At 34.7% G+C, this 19,033-nt stretch overlaps 1 protein-coding gene across 2 annotated transcripts in view; it reads right to left on the bottom strand.

The window, feature by feature from the left end:
* The window catches only part of LOC306882082 (ADP-ribose glycohydrolase MACROD1-like), a 576,444-nt gene that overhangs the window by 132,708 nt on the left and 424,703 nt on the right, over nt 1-19,033 (bottom strand). For both annotated transcript variants that reach the window (XM_079436537.1, XM_079436538.1), the window contains 2 exons: nt 17,349-17,379; nt 2,192-2,265 (listed from right to left, as the gene is read on the bottom strand). In XM_079436537.1, the coding sequence (XP_079292663.1) occupies nt 2,192-2,265; nt 17,349-17,379 (105 nt within the window). The remainder of the gene's footprint in view (nt 1-2,191; nt 2,266-17,348; nt 17,380-19,033) is intronic.

Below are 19,033 nucleotides of genomic sequence, written 5' to 3'. Positions count from 1 at the left end.
AGAACAGAACAATAAATCCCTCTTACGGCTCTTGCTGTGCTTTGTCCTCTCTGGCTAAACACTCTTGTAATTAATCCTCACTTCCCTTCAGTTCACAATCAACCTGCAGGCTTTGCTTCGGCCTAACAATCACAATAAATTAAACTACCCTCTGCGCCCGCAGGTAAAGGCCACTCAATAAAAGCAGCCCAGAAATCTGTTATGCAATCTATTCTGAGAAACCCGGAGGAATGAGAGTGGCACCCACAAAGTTTTATTTGTTTGTGTGCTTTTCTAAGTGAGTATGTGACTATGGGTTGTTTGTAGAATATTCCTTTTTACAATTCCTCTTGCTCAGAGTACATCCTGGTTAATGAACAAAGTTGCATATTAATGTTGTTCATTTTTAGGAAACCCAGGATTTTTTGAGCATAGTAAGGCTTCTTTTTCTTCCATATGCAGAGTGTTAGTATTGTAGCTGCTACACGTCCTTCACAAGCAGTCTGAAGTCTTCATTTAATTCTGTTTATTGCAAATATGAGCTTACTGGGATTAAGATAACAGGAAAATACTGCTCACAAGGTAAATTCCTAACTGCAGTGTCTTAATGGGGTCAGCAGATGGATTACAGCAGTATATAAAAGTGAGTGTCAGCGTTACATGACTGAAAGTCTGAGATTTAGAGTGGAAATCTTAATTATTCATATTTAAGTTCTTTATTCAGCATGGATATTTTACTTTTTTTTTTTTTTCACTTAAAATTAGCAATACAGTATGTACATGTCACAGTCAGACACCCCTTTGGCAGCTGTGCTGCCTGATTAATAAATTAAACTTGACCTAGGTTTTATTTATTGAATTTTTGAGATTATTGTACACATCCTTATGGCTTTTCTGATCGACTACCAATTAAGGCTAATACACAACAGACAAATTAGTACACAGTTTAAAGAGGCTTTATAAAATAGGTTTTATATCATCAGTGCATTAATTTCATATTTGATCAAATGTGTTTTCATAGTTTTTGTTGTGCCTAATTGATGCAAAGTCACTAAATGATAAGGATTTGTGCTAGTATTGTGCAAAATTTCTGAACATTTAAAGGGCACTGTAAGAGAAAAGTGGCAATAAATGACTAAATATATTAGTAAATACAGTGCTGTACAGTAAATAGTAAATTTACTAGTAAATATATATATATAAAATTCATCCCTTGCAATTATTTCATATTCCAGAAGGGGTACACAGACCCCCGTTGAAAAACTCTGCCACAGTACCACTCACTTGTCATCATCAAAGTCAAATAACTCAAGAGCACGCACAACATTACAGTTTATGATTGCTGAGTGATTGAGTTATTGATCTTGTTCATTCCAACAACAGAATGATTAACTGGCAGGTCAGCAGCTTTACTTCAGTTAATGTGAAGTTAAGGGGGATTTCATTTATCCACTTCTACGACTGTCAAAACAAATCATGCAATAAGCTTTGTACGGTCAGTCTAAACATACTGAAGCAATCTTTATGAAAAGACAATGACGTAAATAATCACAAATAAACCAGTCAAGTCAAACACTTAATTAACACATCCACCTGTCAGCATCACTACACATTCATGCGTTCAGTCTTTCAATAGCACTGTAATGACTTAATTGATTTACAAATTCATTTTGCTTATTTTATTCACACTTCCTCCTTACCTTCAATAGGCAGCGCAATCCCATTTAAAAAGTCAACGGACCATGTAAGGACTTTACTCAAGCTGAAACGCTATCAAATTCAAAGCGAGTGAAGGTAGCTGCACAGATGATCAAGGCAGCTTGGTTTGGGATTTCACAAGGAATTTGTTACCTAGACCTGGTTTCTCATATATATGAATAGGCAGGTCATATATATATATGCTTTGCTAAAAAAAGTTGTCAAACCTCAAAGTTGTGTAGCTAAGCATAATTTAGTAGTGGCCAAAGACAAACATAGAGAGACAAACATGACAATTGAAGAGAGCAGTTGCCACTTCACATTTTCCTCCTGGAAGAGCTGTAAGCTTTAATTGATTTTCCATCAGAGAAATGGACTGTGGATTCCAGTTCCAACACATCCTTTTCTTCACAAGCATTTCCTATTCTAAAAAAAATCTGCCCTTCAAACCAGGTGTTCTCCTCTAACTTGAAGTGCGAGGACATGTGAAATAAGAAAGGTTTACTGCTCCTACCTCATCTTGGTTGCTTAGGATCCAGTCATGCGTGATCTTCATTGCAATTTCTGCTGCCGGCTCATTGGGAAAACCTGCGGATAGGAAGGAGAAGGATTCAATTTTGAAATCGTGCCATAGACTAGCATATGTACTCACACTTTAACACTTACGCAAACATCTCCATATGGCTGTTTGCTGCTCAACTCTCCACACTTTCAGTAGTTAGTACAAACAACAGTCTGTTTAATATGCACACAAATCCAACACTGAACAATCTCACCACTTATTCATCCAAAAAACACCCACTTCTTTTTTAAACCAGCACCTCCGCTGTTATATAATTCACATGACTGTTTGTACATACCCATTTCACATCCCAAAATGTGGTCTATTAGCTATATTTATCACGGGTGCTTGCCAATTCCTTGTAGATTTACTGAGCCATTAAGTTGCTTTGACATGATCATTTACACTGTTCTGCCATCTATGGCAGGTGCCGGGGTCATCACACCGCAATCTTGACGAGAAAGTAATGACACATTGACCAGTAAATGTAAGAGATGATGCCACTAAGTGCCATATTAATCACCAGAGCCTGAGCTGGGATGGGAAAGCAGTCTTGGTGTTAACACAGCGTATCGATTGAGAATAAATAGACTGAAGGAGATTAATATTTAATATCGCTGAAGGAGGAGGAGTCATCAAACAAGTGCCTTTTCCATTTTAAAAATATAATTTTAAAAGTACATTCAAACAGAAAATTGTGTTCAAGTGTTGAGAAATTGGATTGTATGAGATTAGATCACTTAATTTGAGTTGTCAAGATTGTTTTTTTGTTTTTGTTTTTAAAGCTGATGGAAAATATAATGCTAAAAATAATTCCAATGTTCTATAAAATCTTAAATATAAATATAATTTTAATATTCTATGTAATCGTAAATATTTTAAATGAATAATTCATGCAAAATAATAAACAATTAAAAATTCATAAATACAAAATCCACAAATAATCCAGACAAATTCTATAATATAAACATTATATTAATGTATAAAATATGTTATAAAAAGTATTGACATTATATAGAAACTACCGTTCAAAAGTACCATTTATACTACTACTACTGTTTATTTTTGAATATTATACCGTTTTATATGTGAATATACCATTTTATATATTAATTCATATTTAGCAAAGATCCATTAAATTGATTATAAGTTACAATAAAAATGTTGCAATGTTATAATAAACTTTTCAAATAAAAGCTGTTCTTTTAAACTTAGTCATTAAAGAATCATGTACATATACAGTGCCTTGCGAAAGTATTCATACCCTTAATTTTTTTTTCACGTTTATGTTGCTGCCTTATTTTAAACTGCTTTAAATTACATTTTCCCACATCAATCTACACTCCAAAAAAAAAAAAAAAGGCAAATTTATTAAAATTAAAAACTTAAATGATTCCCTTGCATAAGTACTCATACCCTTATCTGGGACAGTTGGAATTTAGCTCAGGAGCATTCATATTGCTTGTAGGTGTTACTAGACTCTGAGTGAATGTAACCTGTGGCAAACTCAATTGAATGGGTATGATTTGGAAAGGCACACGTCTTAATAAAAGGTCCAACAGCTGATAATGCATATTAGAGCAAAAACCAAGCCCTGGGGTCAAAAGAACAGTCTGTAGAGCTCAGAAACAGGTTTGCATCAAGCCACACATCTGGGGAAGAGTTCAGAAAAAAAATCTGCTTCATTGAAGGGTCACAGAAGCATGTAGTCTCTGTTACCCTTAATGGAAGAAGTTTGAAACAACCAGGATTCTTCTTAGAGCTGGTCTCCTGGCCAAACTGAGCAATTGATGGAGAAGGGCTTTGGTTAGAGTGGTGACAAAGAACCTGATGGTCAGTCTAGTTGAGCTCCATGATCATATGTGGAGATGGGAGAAATCTACAGAAGGACAAACATCACTGCAACACTCCACCGATCTGGGCTTTATGGCGGTGTGGCCAAACTCAATCCTCTCCTCAGTGAAGACAAAAGAAAACGCACAAATTTACAAAAAAAGCACCTAAAGGACCCTCAGACTCTGAGAAACAAGATTCTCTGGTCTGATGAACCTCAATTCTAAGCAACATGTTTGAAGGGAACCAGCTCTGCTCATCACCTGCAGAAAACCATCCCAAAAGTAAAGTGTGCTGGTAGCAACCTCGTGCTATGGGGCTGTTTTTAAGCAGCAAGGACTGAGGGACTCGTCAGAATAGAAGAAAGGCTCAATGCACCAAAATATTGAGATCGCCTTAATGAAAACCCAGTCCAGAGCATTCAGAACCTCAGACTGGGCAGAAGGTTTAATTTCCAACAGGACAGTGACCCTAAGCACACAGCAAGAGTGGCTTATACACAACGCTGTGAATGTCCTTGAGTGGCCCAGCCACAGCCTGGGCTTGAACCCAATCAAATATTTTTGGAGAAACCTGAAAATGTGCGCCCATATCCAACCTGGCAGAGCTTGAGAGGTGAAGAGGTGAGGAGACAAATGGCAGATAACTGCCAAATGTTGATGAGCAAATCTTGTCGCATCAAACAAAAAAGACTTGAGGCTGTAAAGGTACTTCAGCTAAATATTTAGTTATGGGTATGAATACTTATCCAATGTACTTATTTGAGTTTTTTTATTTTTAATAAATTTACGAAATTGTGACAATTCTGTTTTTGCTTTGTCAATATGCTGTATGGAGTGTAGATTGATGTGGGGAAAAAAGTAATTTAAAGCAGTTTAACATAAGGCAGCAACATAACACAATGTGTAAAAAATGAAAGGGTATGAATACATTCGTAAGGCACTGTATATATATATAGCAAAACAACTTTTTAACATTGATGATAGCAAATTAGAATGATTTCTGAAATATCATGTGACACTGCAGACTACAGAGTAATAGCTGCTGAAAATTAAATTCTGCCATCATTTAAAAAAAGTTATTTAAAAAAAAGGAAGTTATTTTCAATAATAATAATAATTCTAAATATTATGGTTTCACTGTGCTTTATATCAATCATGCATGTTTATATACATTTTAAATTCTTATTATCCAATGAATTTTTTCAAATAAAAGATCAAAAGGATTAACAATGCAGATTAATTTTCACAGCCTTCTTTGATCATATTTACCAAGGGTGCCATTAATTCTGGCCATGACGGTGTGTGAGTGTGTGTATATATATATATATATATATATATATATATATATATATATATATATATATATATATATATATATATATATATATATATATTTATTTATTCATTTTATTTTTTATTAGTATTTTATGCATACAAAAATTAACTGGTTGGGATGCTATAATATAAAAATTAACTGGGACACAAAAAGCACCCATTTGGTACAAACGATGCATCTGTTGCAAACTGACCCTGAAGGTCCATCTCAGCCCTCAGACACCAGGGTGATAGGAGACATAATTAACACACGGCTTCTGAGCGGTTGAGGAGATGTTTTCACTGTCTGCTTCACCTCTCTATCTGCTCAGCAGCCTGACACTGCGCTCTCCGTGTCTCCTGACGTCCCGTCTGGGCCTTTCAACACCAAATAATTTGGGGATCCGTTGGATGTGAGGGAGTCTCACACCAGCCCTATCTTGTCAGTCTCTGCTCCATCCGTTCCCTGTTTATACGCTCCTGCTGTCTTCTAGCTCACTCTCCTTCTGACAGGCAGACTCACTGACTCATTTCTTCTGCTGGCTGGATGCCGTCAGACCTGAACTTTGGGTCAAGAATGTGCGTGAGAAACTGATAAACCTATTATCTCTCTTGAGAATAATCCCTGTCCAGAATAATATGAACACTAGCACATTTTGGCTCCTTTTCACAGTAAACAAAACTATTTGCAAACAAATGCTCGGCTTCCTGGCTTTTCAGGTAACCCTTAAAATAGCAGTTTTAGATTAGAGTTTTATTCATATTGATTTGAAAATGACCAGAGCAGTTTGTGGGATTGAAATACTAAGTTTTCAAAAGATTACTGGAGATTTGTTTTGTTTTTTTAGACTTCCATCAGGATCAGTGGCTCTGGACAAATACAGGATTTGACAAATTCAGAGGCAGCAAATTAATTCAATTATTATTGGTGCTTAATTATAAAAAATGGTTCTCATTATTACAGGTTTTGCTGCTTAAATTGTATTCAAATAGAAAACAGTTACTAACTGTAAATGTACAGTAACAGTTGTACTAATATTTCACAATTTTACTGTATTTTGATCAGTAAATGCAGCCTTGGAGAGACTTTTTACACTTCAAAATCTTAATTATTCCAATACATATATATTTAAACTCACACATAATTATATAATTGACATAAGTAAAGTTTTTTGACCCATGTCAAAGATAGAGCAAAATATCTAAGCTTTAGGCTAAACTTTAACTGTTTACTGAATAAAAACTCACAGACTTGTTACTCACACACGTCCCTATGAGAGAACGCTGATGCATATTTGAATGTCTTAAGGGCAGAAAACATGGCAGAGGTCACTAGACTCATGTTCATTTCACGTCTTCAGTGTATTTCTGTTTTTAATGTAAATTGATGTGCTCCACGGGCATTAATTATACAGAAAAAAGAAAAAAGAGAAAGAGAAGACGAGAGAACCACAGAGGTCATTGAGAGCCGTGTTATGTCTGTCTGTAGAGATATAGACAGGCTCACTAGAGGTCAGAGTTAACAGAGTTAACAGTCAAAACTCACCGAGAGGTTCTTCTGATCAAATGTCTCTCTTCAGACTGCTTAACATTTTCCATACATGTTTGAGAGATGCCCTCTCCACGCAAACATCACGGATCAATCTCAAACTACAAGAAAATCCTCCATGGGAAGGATTTTCTTTTTCAGTGGATACACATCAAATCTTTGGATTCAGGAGTTTTTGTGTGATGGAAATGCAACAATGCTTGCTATAGCAGAGCCACAGAAAAACAAAACATTTGAGAGATGAGAGAAAAAAAGCAGTCAAGTATAAACCTTATGCATAGCAATCATGGCTCTGTCTTTGCGCCACCAAATATAAATAATATACAACACAAATAAAATCATGTGTTTTTTTTTTTGTTTTTCCATCCTGAACACGATGCTACATATAAACAAGGGAAAACAACTAAATAATTCAGTTGCCATATGGGCAAAAAATATATTTTGGCATTAAAATAATGCAAAGTACAGTTTCATGGTCACAATGAAATATTTCTCAAAAAGATTTGTTGTCAGCTGATGGATGCCCACCAGTGTATGGGCTGCTGATGAGGGCTCCAGGGATTTCCTTTACTTCACAAGAGACTCTACAGTGCACTATATAGGGTGTCAGCATTTTGTAGTGCTGTCCAAATTCTTAGTGAACAATTTCATTCCATATATAGTTCACTGGTGTGTACCCATAATGCAATCTGATTTATAGAGCACAACTGACTTTAACTGGCTTCCCATAAAGCAATGAGAAGAGGTCTGCCAAATACTCAAGGAAAACTCGGTCTGCAACTAGTTTGTAAGTTGCATCGACTGAAAATATAATATAATATAACATAATACTTTTACTTTGCCTAGTTAATTATATTTTAACAACAAATTGCACAAAGAGGAAATGATAGTTTAGTGGATGATTTATATTTTCTGTTATTGCCTGAAGGTGCCATATTAATCTATATCTAATCAAATCATTCCATTTCCTATTTTATCACTGCTTTATGGAAGAATGAGGATTTTATGTGCTTCATTAAAAGAAGAACTGATATTTCTCTATAAAAGCCATAATCAACTAATTAACTTCCCTAGATTAATACAGTGGTTTCAGAATGAAAACATCATAAAATACAAATTTTAATAATTGTCACTGTGCTGCGAGAAACTTGATCTGAGCCCATCTTAAATTATTAACTTTATAGGTAAGAATGCATCTACCAACACATACAGAACAGCAAGCTGTCTTTCCCAAGTCAAGTCATATTTATATGAACTGTGTTTGAATGGACACTGTTAGAAGCTACTAAATAATTAACGTGCACCAAACAATAATCCAACAACAGCTGAGTCAGAACCGCAGGACCTGGAAGGACTGCAGAACTTTGAAATGGTCATAATTTACCCGATGTGTGAGATAAAGTGATGGAGGGGAAGTCCAACCAAATCATTATGACATGTAGTGGATGAAGGTTCAGACAAACACGTGTTGTTTTAGTGAATGTTAACAGAAATATACAGAACTGCAGAAGACTAGCAGCAGATTTTAAAGAATAATGGTGGTGGGGGGGCTTAAGGAGATGTGGATAGAGACACACATATAGATGGCCAAACCAGACCTGTCAGTGTGTGACCTTGAAAAGTCATACATATTGGTGGTGACATTTTTGTCCCACTTGCTAAAATTATCACCCACCATTTACTTTTCACTAAACCATGTCACACACACCACACACACACACACACTTCAGCAGCATTTCCTACGGTGATTCTGTTGTTTTACCATGTTAAATCAACCCTCTCACTACATCTGGGCCTAACAACAGGCTACAAAGTAATTAATTTAGTTTTTGTTTGTTTTTTTCATGCAAATAGTTAAAACAAATCTGTTATTATTATTATTTTGTGTTGTGACTTTCAGAATCAGTATGTGCATTTTACCCCAAAATTATTAATACTGTGATGTAATTGTCTTTGATTATTTTGAATGATTATCCACATTATTGTACCATTTGTTCATAATATATATAATTATATATTAATCTTTTTTTTTTAATAGAATGAAAATGAGAGTTGTATTAGAATAATGAGAAAGTAATGAGCATTGGGTAATATTTATTAACCTGCAAATAACGCGGAAAAAAAGGCAAAAATGACACAAACAAACAAAATGAATAAAAAGTCCTGAAAAGTGTTTTCTTTATGCAAACTATTACTACATATGTCTTTTTTTCTCTTTTGATTTTTGAGGCAAATATAACCTGCAAACTCTTTATTAGATTCACCCTAGTATTAATAACCATAAAAACTAAATCAAACAAACAAACAAAAAAATTACAGTATATACAAACAAGAATAGTTCCGTAGTAACTATTTACGGTTCCCAAACAACATTGTAACTTTGCATTAATGAGAGTATTTCAACTCATCCAATCAGAATTTAGCATCGGAACGGTTCACTATTAATCTGATGTTCAGTGTGTGGAGTCAGCTGCTAACTCAGTAATAAACTCTGAGTTGTCTGGATGGCCGATTCACTCAGCATACAGTATCTCTACGATTCAGACCGATAACTGGTGAGTTCATTCTGATTCATGAAACACTTTAACCAATTCATGAAAAAGAACTCAAACTCAACTTGTTTACAAATCAGACATCACTAGCTGAACAATGTCACACTCTGTTTACAGTTGTCACATGTAGGGATGCAACGATACCATTTTTTCAGAACTGATCCGATCCTGAAAATTCGGAGTATCTGCCGATACCAATCCAATCCGATATCAGCGCAGTTTTTTTTAAATCGATGTAGAATTTCTATACTTCTGTGTGTTAAACACAATCTACTACATATAGATAACAATTTTAATGAAAAATAACAAATGAAAAAATATATAATCATAATCTATGACAAAAATACTATTATAAACTTGGTTTATAATTCAGCAAAAGATACTCTAGAAAAATCATGGGTGCACAATAATTTTATAAAACCTAGTGAAACATTTTTATTTACAATTAAAAGTGAATAAGTGTAGGACTAAATCTGGTGAAATTATACACATTGCACTGAATTGTTGTAAAATACAGTCATGAAAAAACAAGCAAATACATTTATATATAAATATATAGGCTACTATAAAATTAAAAGACATTTCTTTTAAATCTATAGCACAGTAATGAAGGCAGCAACATATGATAGATAGGACAGAACAAGAAAGACTGTTAATAATCTTTCATTGCGCAAAAGTATTATAATAAGTAAGACTCCAATATAGAGCAGCAGAAAATGCTTATGCGCATCCCGTGCGCAGAATGATGCGCTTGAAGCGTCACCGAGTCACAGCGCGCAGCCCTCTGAGTCCGCATAGAAACGTTCAACATACAAAGGGAAGAGATATTGACGCGTAGTGTATTAAATCTGTGCGTAAGTTTATTAAGCCTTTTCTTTTAACAGTTTTAAACCTCATTAACTGTGCACTCTTGAAGAGAGTTTGACTGTAGTAACCGAACGCGACACGCAGTTTGATTGCTGAATGGAGGATGACAGACAGCCGCGGCGGAGAGAAGAGTTTACCTGAACTTGAATTTAAAGACTTAAATATTCATCTGTACCTCAGATTAAACTATGGAACAGCTTCAGAACACTTGAAATATAGTGCACGAAAACTTTATGGTGCTTTATAATGTTTTTGTGCCTTTCGTGGGGCTCAACAATAACACAGAATAGTATACGCACAATATCGGATTTGAGTCGGTCTCGTCTGACCGATACCCGATCCGCAGAAAGTTACCGTATCGGGGCCGATACCGATCCTGAGTATCGGATCGATGCATCCCTAGTCACATGCAATTGAAATTCCATGCCTGTTTACCATCTTACTGCACCCAATCTTTCTCTCGTGTCACTTTCAATTCAGACTGTGAGTTTACAGCTCAGCTAAAATATAAAATCTAGTTGCCATAGGGCTGTGGATTTAGATTCCTCTCAAACAACTGTGATCTCTAAAATATGTCCTCAACCCTCAAAACTTTCTCGAGCAGTGTCAATCTTGACAATGATAAAACTTTCATCTGTTTCCCTAGATGCAACACTAAGATTTCCTTTTTCCCCGCTTGTGCTGAGATAACACCACATCACTATGTGATCATAAAAGATTCCCTCCCTAAGCCTGTGTTCACACTTCCACTCCCCAGCATAAACCTCAGGCTTTAAATACAGCACTATCCTGAGAGGGAAACCTGTACCATATCAAGGTAAAGAGATAAGGGGTTGGCCCCTAATCCTCTACAGAGATGAACAGGGGAATCACCGAGTGAAGACACTTAGTCGGCTGACCCTGGCTGATCCCTAACAGCCGTTCGGATGCTTTGTCTGGATTACAGCTACCTATCTCACACCACCCAAGTCGCAGGCTAAAAAAAAAATCTGTCTCAACACACCTCTTGTTCAACTAAGGGTAAATATTTGTCAAGCAGGGTTGTGTACTATTCAGAAATGAATAGAAATTGGCTTTTATATTTTAATTTATTTCAGAATTTTAAGTGAATTTGAATTGAGGTACACAGAAAAAAAAATGGTGTCAAGATTTTCACTCAGACATTGCTAGTAAATTTCACAATTACAAAGAAATGGCAGGTAACACTAAATTAAATGTGAAATTCTGAATTAGAAAAACTGAAATAGTATTTTCATGTAAACCGTACCACAATAATCTTTGTTTTTATTTAAATGTTGTTTACAAGTTTGATTGTTTTTATACAATTCAAAGTTTAAAATGGTTTAAAATGTCAAGTCGGGAAGGTTTATAGCCTTTAGAATGACAGTCAGATAAATGACAAAGAAAATGTATATATTTTACATATTTCATATTTTATCTATATGTCTGTCTGCATGCCTGTTATTCTGTCTTTCTATATATATATAGTTTACAAAACAGTAAGATTTTTAATGTTTTTAAAATCTCTTATGCTAATCAAGGCTGAATTTATTTGATCAAATATACAGAAAAAATATTATATTTTGAATAAATGCTGTTCTTTTTAACGGTTTCATTCGTCAAAGAAATCCTAAAAAACAAATAAAAACCAACATACAAAATTAAGTGGCACAACTTTTTGCAACATTGATAATAAATCAGCATATTAGAATGATTTTTGAAGGATCATGTAACACTGGACATTCAGCTTTGCCACCACAGGAATAAATTCTATTTTAAAGTATGTTAAAATAGAAAAGGGTTATTTTAAATTGTAATAATATTTCATAATATTACTGTTTTGACTGTTTTTGATCAAATAAATGTAGCCTAAATGAGCATAAGAGACGTCTTTAAAAAACATTTAAAATATTACTTTTGAACTATATGTATCACAAATTATGTCTGATGTCAAATATCCATGACTTCTTACTATGATATGTTCATAGAGCATTTTTTTGTAATAGTATGGCTGAATTAAGCTGCCTCTTATTTTTCTCCACAAGGCCTTGGGAAGGTCTTTGCAGTAGATTTATGAGGGAAAATAAATAATAAATCATGCCTTATCACCATGTGTACACAAACCTTAAATGACCAGACCTTGATATGGTGATGAATGTTTCAAGTCAATATTCCTCATTGAGCTGGATTATGAGGCAATAAAGAGCTCTCTTCAAATGGCAATGAAAGTAATCTAATGAGTGACACGTTTTGATGTCAGACAGCTCCTGTCTTTTCCTTGACAAAGTCATCAGGCGGTTAAACCTCACGGGCACAGAGCAAGGTTTTCTCCTCCAGGCTTCGGTCAAAGATGAACTGGCATCTAATTCATTTTCTCTTTGTTGCTTATCTAAAGGCGGGGCTGGATATATCATGACAGATTGTGACAGCGCCGTAAGAAGGAGGCTGTTGAGATGCCCGGATGGTTCAAATCTAATTGCAGTTTTCTCTTTCTGCAGACTAAAATAATAATGGAAGAATTAACCTGGCTATTGGATTTGAGTTTCCCTGATATGAATCTTACACACAGAAGTTGTGAGCAGCATCTTTAAGCTATCAGAATTAGAATAACTGCAGGGGAGGCTGAGGGCAACTGTAACACTAAATATCTTCGATCTCAAACCAGGTAAGAGCAAAGACACATGCCCGATACAGAATAAAAGGGATTTTTTCTTCTCCAAATATAAAGTATTTTTTTTCGTCTTCTGTATAAAGTCTTCTGTATATAGATGCTTTTTAAACCTTTCACTTTTGTCTATTTCATGTGTAGGTTGTTGGGTAAATGTTAGTATGAATGGAAGATGTTTACACTATCTACCAAAGAAAAAATTGTATGATTGCTGTGAAGCTGGGGACAATATTAATAGTTATTATTATTTAGTGCTGTCAAATCGATTAATTGTGATTAATTGAGTCCAAAATAAAAGTTTGTTTACATAATATACTGTACAGTATGTGTGTATACTGTGTGTATTTATATGTATGCATACATGCATATATTTAAGAAAAAAACATTATTATTATTCCCCAGTATTAAAGCATTAACAGACTTGTTTTGTTTGAAAAATTAATTATATAAGAAATAATAAAATAAATACATTAAAAATGTCTACATTTACAAATCAATCAATCAATCAATCAATAAAATGAACAAAACACAACGCAATTTTTGTGTCATACTAAAACTTCACATTTCAAAAATGGTTTTGAGAATAATTATAATGCTCCTTTTTTATTTTTTATTTTTTTACAATAAAATTGCAACGTAAGATTAAAACATTAATATTTTGAGAATAAAGTCAAACTTACTAAAATGAAGTTGTAGTTTTTTCAGATTTAAAAAAATGGATGTTATTAATTTAATATATATTTTTGGCGTTTTATGTCTTTATTTCGACAGGACAGTAAGTGGACAGGAAGCGGATTGGAAGAGAGAGGGGGGTGGGATCAGGAAAGGTCCACAAGCCGGGACTCAAACTCTGGACGCCCCAAAACACAACAGTGCTACATGTCGGCATGCTGCCCACGAGGCTATCGCCACTGACGGGTGTAAGATTTCTATTTCAGATTTCAAAACAGGGCTGTAAAACTAAAACCTGTTGCTTTTAATGAACCAATTGCATATCCAGGAAAAAAAAGAAGAAAAATGTAAATGAAAGTTTAGACAGAGTAAAGGATGATGCAACCTTTGTCCACCTCTGTGCTTTGCCTGTGTCCGCACTATGTAAGACACTGATAGATTTGCCAGTCCTTCCCATCCTCACTGAAAAAGAAATAACCAGTTTTAACCCGTCTCTCGTGGCATTGATTGATAGGCTATGAGCGTGGGACTTAATAACCTCTATCATACCACCAACCCCTCTGCTGGCGACAGGCGCCAGTTTGTTTATGGGTGGCATCTCCTCCAATACGCCATGTGTGTGAAAGCTCTACCTGTGCTAATGGTGTGGGCTGAGGGATTGGACTGTCAGCTGGGAGTGAGGCCTCATTTTTCTACCTGCCTGCTGTCCACATTTCCAACCCCACAGAACAGCCCCTTTACGCCTTACCCTCTGTACCCCGATCATCTGTCAGCCTGGACCTCAGCTCCCATGATGCAGCCAAAAAGAGAGATGGGGTGTCAGCTCCGGTTGGCTGTGAGTGACAGTTCTACATGTTGGAGCTGGTTAATCTGGTGGCCACATGGATCGTGCTTGTCTCGCTTGGTTAGCTTATTCACATTGAAGAAGAGAGCAAATGTTCCTTCAGCATATTTGAGAATGTTTTACAAACAAATGTTCATGACTGCCATGATATGAAATTAATTTCCCTCCTAAACGAGCGTCTACTGTCTTTTGGCCGAAAGAAACAGGAAAACGTCAGGTTGGGGAAGTATTCTAGGTTATTAGCTCTTTGATCATGATATTCGAGCGCTCTTCTTGCTTTCAGAGTAAATGCTTTCTCTCTCTGTGATGATCTGAACAATTACGCAGTGCTGGAGAGGCAGGCTGCAGATTATTTATTGAATCAAACATAATTGCATTCTTTCTGAAGTGCTGAGATCTCAAAGGCACTTTCTTGTGGCAGAATCTCACACGTACACGTACATTACACACTACTGTTCAAGTGTTTTTTTTTGTTTTGTATTTCTTTAAATTGCATACTTTTATTCAGCAGGGATTACATTGATCAAAAGTGACAGTAAAGACATTTATAAAGCTACAAAAAACATTTCACGCAAATGCTGTTCTTTTGAACTATCAATACATAAAAGAATTCATAAAAGTATCATGGGTTCAAAATAAAAAAAATAAATATATACAATAAATATTAAATATCTTATTATATAGTATATTAAATGATTATATATATATATTAGTCAATGATTATATGTGTGTGTGTATATATATATATATATATATATATATATATATATATATATATATATATATATATATATATATATATATATATACATACATACATACATACATACATACATGTATATATGTATATATACACACGCACAAACACACACACATACATACATATATATATATATATATATATATATATATATATATATACATACAGTCCCCTCCATAAGTATTGGAACAGTAAAGCCAAAATTGCTCTGTTGGCTGTGGAGTCAAGACATTTGCAAATATGATTAAAAGATGAATATGAGACAAAACTACAGAATGCTTTTTCACAATGTTTTGTACCCTTCCAAATACATTCTGCTACTGTCATATATTAAGTCATCAGTAAAATTGAGAGGGCCTGTTCCAGAGACAGCCATGCATGCCCATGCCATGACACCACCTCTACCATGCTTTACAGATGAGGCTATATGGTTGGAATCATTGCAGTTCCCTTTTTTCCTCCACATTTTTGCTTTCCCATCACTTAGATAAAGGTTCATCTTTGTCTCATCGGTCCATAAACACAGTTCCAAAACTCTTCTGGCTCACCTTTGTGCTTTTTTGCAAACTCTACTCTTGCCTTTCTATTTTTGGTGCTGGTCAGAGGTTTGCATCTTGCTGTGTAGCATCTGTAATTCTGTGTCAAAGTCTCCTGAGGACAGTAAATTGTCAGAGCATCACCCCAGCTTTCTGGAAGTTGTTGGTGATTTTACAGACACGTCTTTTAGGATTCATTTTCACAGCTTTTATGATTTGTCTGTCATCGACTACTGTTGTTTTCTCAGCCGATCAGGTCGTTGTTGGTGTCGCTGGTGGTTTCCAAACTCTTGATTTCTCATGCCCTTTGTTTTTGCTAGAGCTCTAACTGACTTCCTCTTTTCTTTTAGCATCCAAATTGCTTGCTTTTCTCTCAACGTCAGCTCCCTCATCTTCATCCTGGTTTGTGTGTCATCATCGAATGCAAGATTCAGAATGCAGAAGTAATGGATATAACTGATACGACACATTCCCTGCTTTTAATATCTGAGGAATTAATGCAACAGGACACAGCTCATCACATCAGATAGGGGGATGAAACTCTAAAAGTGCTGAACTTCTTAGCTGGTAAAACACCTGTGTTGAATCACCCAATAATAAAATGTGACATTCTGTAATTTTGTCTCATATTCATCTTTTAATCATATTTGTAAATGTCTTAACTCCACAGCCAACAGAGCAATTGTCTTTATTGTTCCGATACTTTTGGAGGGCACTGTATGTATGTACAGTATATATATATATATATATATATATATATATATATATATATATATATATATATATATATATATATATATATATATATATATATATATATATATATATATATCAATAAATATATCAGAATGATTTATGAAGGATCATAAGACACTGAAGACTACAAAATGGCTGCTATGAAGTCAGCTTTGCCATCACAGGAATAAATTCTACTTAAAAAAAAAAAAAAAAAAATATATATATATATATACACACATATATATATATACACACATATATATATATATACATACATATATATATTAAATAATTGATTATTATACTACATAATATTTAATCAAATTAAATAATAATAAATTATATTACATAATAACTGTTTTACTGTATTTTTTAGAGAAAACAAATGCCGCCCTAGAGATGTAAAAGGCGTGTAAAAGCATGAGACTTCTTTCAAAAATTACCTAGAAACTTTTGAATGGTAACGCACACACACATAACAGGCACATTATTCATATATGCAACCTTCAACATACTTCTTTCTTTCTTAAAAAAAAAACGAGGCAATTTTGAAAATGAAAGGGAGAATCAGATGATAGGAGAATTTAAAAGACATGAAAAGACTGTAGAGGTAATTTGCTCATCATCAGCTTTTTCATACCTACATTATACTGTATGCACACATTACCAGCATACATGCAAGTTGCTATCTAAACCACACACATGCTTCTTCATGTACACGCTCAGAATCACTCATATACAAAGGTTTAGAGGATGAATAGACATTTTCCTTACCATAAATTCCTGTCGATATGCATGGAAAGGCCTGTAAAAGAAAAAAAGAAAAAAAGTAAGCCAACTCTGAAATTACATTTATATAAAATCACATCAATTCTGACCCAATCCTAATCAGGAAGGAGAAAACCATTTAGTACTTGAATTTACAGAGTTCAGAGAAGCAGGCAATGAAATGAACCCAACCTTACAGTTTTCAGCCTTAAGTTGTTGTCTCTTTCCAATTCCTGCTAAGCTTGCATTTTGATAACATGCATGAATTTCATTAAAGTCAACCCTATGAAATTCTACTGCGTAAACTGAAATTTGACGTTTAGTGAATGTCAAATGTTTCATTATTAGCCAGTGGGAATAACTGCAAATGCAAGCTTACACCAAACATCAAATATATATTAAAAAGCCTAAAGACACGGGGCGTTGCTTTTTACTGAGCAGACGTGTTTGTTTTTGTGGATCTCTAGGCTATACCGAAACACTTCGGCTTCAAAGAAAAGGATGAAATTAACGTTTCTTCCTGTTGGGGTAGACAGTACGCTTACATTTGGAGCAGTGCTTTGGATGCACCGTGACACGCAGATATAACATCCACGTAAATCAGTTTGAGATAACACATATTGCCATATACAATAACAGTGACATCGCCACCTGTAGGCTTCGCCACCTGCTTTTGACACGCACCCAGTGAGAAAGATCCATTTCGATTTACTTCCCCTAGCGAGAGACATCAAAAGCAACATCGTCTGGTGTTGATCTAATTAATCTGACAGTTAATTAAGGGACAGTCATATTTCAGTATGTCAGGACACATATAGTAGCTGGAGGAGAGATGGCCTCTGGGAAATGTACATCAGTCTGTAGAATACATCCAGAAATTGTGCACAATATTTCAATACTCCTGGAAATGATAACTGATCCACTTATGGCCTTTACAATATCCTGGATAATTCTGAAGGGTAAATGGGGCACTGGAGCCACATGGAATCTGTTTGGATCTGTTATGATGATGGCGCTCTGAACTGTCATAATCTCTGAGGAAAATTATAAGATGAATATACTAGGAGTCAGAACAACATGTTGCCATATGTTGCCAGTGCAGTTGTACATGGCAATCTCAAAGTGCATTTTTGCTTCATTTCAGTTGTGGATTTGGCACATGGATGAGTCAATGAAAGATTCAAAAACGTCAACGGGTCAAGACTCAAAACATTCAAAAACTTTTCTTAAACATTTCATTTATTTTGAACTGTAGGTTAGATCTACATATAAATGTGAAATGTAGGTTACAATGTGACACAGACACAAAGATGAACTAGACGTACTGAACAAAACAGGGATAAGTTTGCATTACATGGACCCATGTAACCCAACTCAATATTTTTTTATTTTAAATCTGCATTTTTATTTTCTTCTACAGAACACAAAAAAAGACATTTAAAAAATGTCAATATAAAGAATGTTTTGTATGGACTCCATTGTTCTTAAAAATAAACAAATAAATAAAACAAAAATAAATAATTAACCATTTAAATTTTTTGGTAAACTATCCATTGTAAGACTAAATATTGATCGAATGCAAAGTTGTATAATACGGCAAATTAAATGTCTTTAGCTATGATTGTGCCAATCGAACAATTTTGGAACCTAGAATTTGAGTCATGGACCAAAAAGTTGTTAAATCAAATTAA

Source organism: Barbus barbus (assembly GCF_936440315.1).
Source record: "Barbus barbus genome assembly, chromosome: 16".
Taxonomy (NCBI): Eukaryota; Metazoa; Chordata; class Actinopteri; order Cypriniformes; family Cyprinidae; genus Barbus; species Barbus barbus.
This window is presented reverse-complemented; position numbering and strand designations above follow the sequence as displayed.